Source organism: Mastomys coucha, unplaced genomic scaffold, assembly GCF_008632895.1.
Source record: "Mastomys coucha isolate ucsf_1 unplaced genomic scaffold, UCSF_Mcou_1 pScaffold6, whole genome shotgun sequence".
Classification (NCBI taxonomy): Eukaryota; Metazoa; Chordata; class Mammalia; order Rodentia; family Muridae; genus Mastomys; species Mastomys coucha.
In genome coordinates, this window is record NW_022196912.1 from 113892810 (window position 1) to 113898987 (window position 6178).

Here is a 6178-nt window from a genome sequence, read left to right on the forward strand (position 1 = left end):
AATGCGTGCAAACCTTATTTAAATAACCTGCTTGATAATTTCTACAGAGCAGGGCTGGCTTCCGGCCAGATTCCATTCAATTACTTTTCTCCCAAAAGGGAATATGTGCCAGATGTCCCCCATGTCCATTCCCTCTAATTCTTCTTCACTATCAGAACCTCTGTTAAGTGGGCACAGGATTGTCCAAAGCCCCTCCCTCCCTCCCCTGCAGATACAAGCAGGAGAACCTATGTGTTGGTCACTGGGATGTAAGGGAAGGATACATAACCTCAAAAACAGAGTTGGGCTTCTGTGCCCTTTCCTCTGAACGCTGGTACTCAGGTTAGATGGCTGCAATTGAAACAGCCGTCCTGGAGGAAGCAGCAGCCAGCAGTTAAAGCTGCCAGAGGACCAGGAAATGGAGAACCTGGGTCCCTCACAACTATGACATTTTCACGCAGGCCTGGGTTGCCTATGTTTATTGGGGAGAAATATACGTATATCTTCTGTGATCTTTCAGTATTTAGAGTTTTCTGGACATTGCTAGTGATGAAAGCCTAATTAATACACCCAGTGACAGTTGAGGATGGGCTCCAGCTAGGCATCAGAGGACAGGTCTGTGTGTGCCGGTGCTGGTGCCACTAACATTACGATCTGCAGTTTCCCAACCCCAACTGCCCTCAGGCCACTTTGACTACACAACCAAAATCTTAAGATGCACTTAATATGTAAACCACACCTGGTGGCGGCAGCTTGGGAAGTGAATGAATGACGGGCCACCATTGTGCCTGAGGTTACAACCTCTAGCTCTTCTCCCCAACTTGAAAACCATGTGTCGCCTTGCTGATAAATGCAGACTGTGTCAAGTATCAATATGGCTTTTTCATGACACATAACCTGCAAGTTCTCCTGTACCTCTCCTTACAAGCCCCTGTCCAAGGGAATATCTAGACTCACGGCTAACTACGGATTTCTCTCCTGATCCATAAAACTACGATTTAAGAGGGAAATGTCCAAAAGTGAAAGGTCACCACAGCGAAGTCCCTGTTAAACTCAGTCTACATGAGAGCAAATGGTAAATACATGAGGCTGGATGCAGTGGTCTTAGCTCTGTACCTGAACACCTCCAGCACTGTCCTTGCTGGCAGCTTGGGAGCCACTCGACTAAATGCCCTCTTGAAATCTTCTAGAGTTAAAAATCCACGATCTATATGGAAACAAAATATGAAACATTCACATGCCTAGAAAGCCTGTGAACTATGACCTCAGCCATAGTAGTTATGAGAGGCTAAATTTTAGTATATTATTAAAATTAAGGGAAAAAGCGGTAGTTTTCAGTTGATCTTAAATAGACCTTGTATGAGACACCCAGTGAACACATCTCCCTGGAAGAACTTCAGAATGTGAGGGTGACACCCCACCCTTTGGTGCAGGGCTAGGTAGACTGGAAGGCCACTGCTAGCCCTGCACTGTCTGAGTCTGTAAATCCTAGGGAAAGGACTGCACAGACGTGACACACTAGGCTCCAGGTCTCTGTGCTCTGTTAAAACACTTCAATCTTCCAAACTCCTTGTTTTCTGGCTTGGCATTAGACCTATGACATATTAATATTTAGGGGAAACTATAATGATCGCCAGTGCCTGAATCTTGGAAGTCACACCTAGTGTGGAAAATGATTCTTCCAGTCATGTATGGGTCACAGTGAGAGTTGCAGAAGTATCTTTCACATGTCCATGCACCCATGCTTGTGGCTTATGTCCCAGCAAGACCAGTCCTTTGGCTAGCACCATTACAACATGGGGACAATAGGCAAGCACATAGGTATAGTACACAACCCAGTTATGGAAATGCAAATATTTCATCCAGGGTATATGACAGAAATTTAACATCCCAAAGTAGGAAAGGCTCCTCACCGACCCCTGCGGTCACTGCCACTGAGTGCCTAATCTACCAACTGTACTGCACGTTTAGTTCAGTGTGATAAATCCCCATTCACAGTTGCTTAGCAGCCATTCTTACATGAAGACACTTTGAAGACACTTACAGTGCACGTCGAAAGCTGTGAAGATGCGCCTTATCTCATTCCGATAGAGCTGCGCTTCCTTCTTTCTCTTTACGACATTCAAAAACCCCTCAAGTGATATACCTAGAAGTTGTGGGAGGAAAAAAATTGCCAGAGATGACTATATTTCTCTTCAAGAAAAAGTAAGCCAGACTTAAACAGTGAAAAAATACCACAAGTCATCTGGCTTTTATCTTTCACAAAGGGTATTTACTCATAAATACAGGACAAGGCAGCGTTTTGTGCTACATGCGAAGCAGGCCCAACCCTAGCAATCAATAGTGACAACCAGAGCCACGCAGGCCCATGGAGCTGCTCAAGGGATGGAGAAACCATGACCTTGAGGAAGTTTAACACTCTCCCTCGACTGGATCCAAACAACAGGCATGGTAGCGCTTATTGAAGAAAGCCGCCTAATTTTCCTTCCTGTACCCTGCTTTAATACCTTGGCTTTTCTAGCCAGATGTCATTTCAGCAGGTTTTTTTTTCCCCCACTGGGAGATAGGGTCAGAGAAGTAGTTTCTCAAAAGTCAATACCAATTGTATGCCACAGATGAAGGTGGAGAGAATATTACATAAACAATGGAGCTGGCACCATCCCCAGCCCTGGATACACCCCACAACGTGTTCAGCAGCCTCAGGCTCCGCTTCCTGCCACTCTCGTAATAAAAGAGCCCAGCATGATGATATGAGATTGGGCACTGTGCTTACAATGTCTATTAAAATGAATTCTAATGTGATCTTTGTAGCAGGTTTAAGGAGCAGAGCCAAGAATTTAGACATTTTAGTGAACTGAGCCTGAAATATATAGAAAGAGCAGTTAATTTGCATAATGTAGGATCTCCATTCAAAAAGTTATCGTGTTGGTTTAAAAATAGCCCCAAACTATCTAATGAGTATGTGTAACTCTATCTTTGGGGTGATGTAACTAATGATACTGAGCCATATCTTTCCTAAAATAGCTTCAAGTGTTCACAATATTAAGACAATTTTCTTAATTTCATTTTTGTGAGAATAACGACTTAGAGGCTTTAAAAATGATCCATGTAGCTTCATGCTTTTTAAATGACTATTTTCCACATTTTAAGGACCCACTATGGGCTAGCCATTGTAATAAATGCTGGAGGTCAAAGGTGAAAAAGAACATAATTCAAGTTCCAAGGGAACAGTAAACTAGGGACTGCAAGTGCACACATCCCTGAAAACTGTGGCATGCACAAGGATGGGGAGGGGTATGGAAGCTTGTGAAAGAAGGACCCTTGTAGCATAGACTGGAGGAGGGGGCTCTTACAGGAAGAATTAGTTCAGCTTAGAACTAAACCATGAAAATACTAAACGTAGCTACAGGATGAGAAGACAAGAAATCCAGGCAGAGGAGAACACATGCCAAGGCCGTGGGGTAGGGAGGGAAAGGAGGCCATGCAACTAGAACGGGTTCACAGTGAGAGGAAGAAATACAACACAGGGTTGGTGAGGGACGCGGGGCCTGAACTCTCAGCCCTCTCAGACTGCAGTAAATAGCAAGAGCTTTACTGAAGTTGCAACAGGAAGTCAGAACAAGGTTTTCCTTAGCCAGTGATCTGATCTGATTTAAAATTTGGAAATGTATTTTAGGGTATGGCTGTTGTGAAGAAGGACTGGGGGTAAAAGCAACAATGTAAGAGGAGAGACAGGTTGGGGGACAAGAGCTCCATGGGCACCAGCAGCGGAAGGGACAGAGGTGGGAGGCTGTGCCCTGGAACAGAACGACAACTTGATGAGGAGGCAGATGCGGCAGGTGAGGTGTCAAATAGAACACAGAGGTTCTGGACTGGGTGCTCCGTGGTCTGAGGGGGTAAAGGGATGAAGATGCTTCAGGGAAAGGGAGGACCCGGGGACAGAGAAAGTGCTGTGGTTTAAATGGGTTAATTGTACTACACTTGGGAGACAGCTAAGAGGAAAAAGGACCAGGAGGCAGCTGGCCTTAGTCTTCTAGGCAGAAGGTATCATCTCCCAGCAATAATGATGGGCAGGTAGTCAATAAACACAGCCATCCATGTCTGTTGGTGTCCATGAGAGATGGGGGTTCCAGGATCCCTGATTAGATAACAAGATGGAGGATGCCAAAATCCCTTATACAAAATGATGTAGTGTTTGTGTGTATCCCTACACAGCTGTCCTATAAACTTTAAATGGCATCCAGATCACTTGTAATGTCTAATGTACCATAATTGCTATGTATGTAGTTGGGCTACATTGCTTAGGCAACAATAATGAAGAAAAACTCCACACATATTGAGTTCAGATCTGACTTTTTTCATATAGTTTCCACCATAGTTAGCTGCAGTGCAGAACCTTTGGATGCAGAGAGCAAACTGCACTGCACTAAATTAGCATATGCAGTATTTTTTTTCCTGCAGTTGCTAAGGACAGAGATTGATGCAGCTCTATTCGCATCTAATCACCCTGTGACCAGAGAACACATTTTAAAAGGCTAGCTGAGGTTGAAATTGAAGTCTAACCATGCATGTTCCCAAAGATCATATCCATAACTTTAGTTTCATGAACTCCAAAAGCTAATAAATTAAACCACATCTAGAGTTGCTGATATATTCCTGAGTAATTTATTCCTGGGTGATGTGCATTCTGTAAGATCCATCAGCACCCTGCCCCAGCCCACTCTCCAGCCCCTCTAACACACATCCTGGAGCTTCCTGCATCCACAGGCTCATAGCACCTGGTGCCCTGACACTTGTAAACATACTGCCCGAAAGCACCCCTTGCTTTATTTCTTCTAGTGAATTTTTATTACACATCTCCTTCCAGACACAACCAAAGCACTACCTTTACTTTCAAGGTTCCCTGGTGGGACTCCGTTGAGTCCCTTTACTGTGACCAGCATCCCAGAGGTCACAACGCAGTCAAGGAATGGATTAGGCTTTATGGCAGGGGTCTGAATACATGTCTAGCTAAGAGATGCTAGGGAAAAGGAGTGTGTGCTGTTCAAAAGTTCATCCTCAGTATTCAGCACCATGCCTGTGGAGAACAGGCATTCATTACATGCTTGCTGGGTAACATGTAATGAATAAATAAGAATAAACATGGAGATATAATTTCTAATTTTCAGCAAAACAAAACAAAAACCAACATTAAGATGTGTGTTATGCAAGGTTGGCTCACGCGGGTAAAGAGGGAGGAACATTTCTCCATTGCTGGTAGGAGTGCAAACTTATACAGCTACTTTGGAAATCAATATGGTGGTTTCTCAGAAAAGTAGGAATTGATCTAACTCAAGACCCAGCTATACCACTCCTGGGCATACACCCAAAAGATGCTCCACAATATCACAAGGACACTTGCTCAACTATGCTCATAGCAGCTTTATTCATAATAGCCAGAAACTGGAAACAACTTAGATGTCCCTCAACCAAAGAATGGATAGTGAAAATGTGGTACATTTACATAATGGAGTATTATTCAGCTGTTAAAAACAATGACATCATGAAAATTTCAGGCAAATGGATGAAAATAGAAAGAAAGATCATCCTAAGTGACATAACCCAGACCTAAAAAGAAAAACATGGTATATACTCACTTATAAGTGGATATTAGCAATAAAAGATAATCATGCTTCAATCCATAGACCCCGAGAAGTTAAGTAACAAGGAGGGCTCAAGGGGGTCACTTGAATCTCACTGTGAAGGGGAAATAGAATAAACATTGCGTGTGGATGGGGCTGGGGTCTGAATGGGAGAGTGGGGATGGGAACAGAAGGGATCAGGTTGAGGGAGGATGAGGGAGAAAGCCCTAGGAGAGACATCTGGAATCAGGGCAGCATCTTTTGGGTAAGCTAGAAACCTTGAGCAATGAAAACTCCCAGGAAATCTATGAGGGTGACCCTAGCTAGCGATAGGGGTATGGAACCTGAACCAGCCATCTCCTGGAACCAGACAAGACTTCCAGTGGAGAGATTAGGATACCAACCCAGCCACAAAACCTTTGACCTACAATTTGCCCTGCCTACCTGATGTGCTAGGTAATGGTGGCACAGAAATTGTGGGAGTGGCCAACCAATAACTGGTCCAACTTGAGACCTATGACATGAGAGGGAGACTACCCCTGGCATTGCCTAGAGGGCCAGTACCCATGACTGGATAC

At 44.1% G+C, this 6178-nt stretch overlaps 1 protein-coding gene across 12 annotated transcripts in view; it reads right to left on the reverse strand.

The window, feature by feature from the left end:
* Efcab11 (EF-hand calcium binding domain 11) overlaps nt 1-6178 on the reverse strand; it is a 239261-nt gene that overhangs the window by 209920 nt on the left and 23163 nt on the right. For all 12 annotated transcript variants that reach the window (XR_004114629.1, XR_004114632.1, XR_004114630.1 and 9 more), the window contains exons 4-5: nt 2024-2125; nt 1096-1186 (exon numbers count right to left, since the gene is read on the reverse strand). Coding sequence is in view for 8 of the 12 variants with exons in the window: in XM_031357441.1 (XP_031213301.1) it covers nt 1096-1186; nt 2024-2125 (193 nt within the window). In the remaining 4 variants the exon portion in view is untranslated. The remainder of the gene's footprint in view (nt 1-1095; nt 1187-2023; nt 2126-6178) is intronic.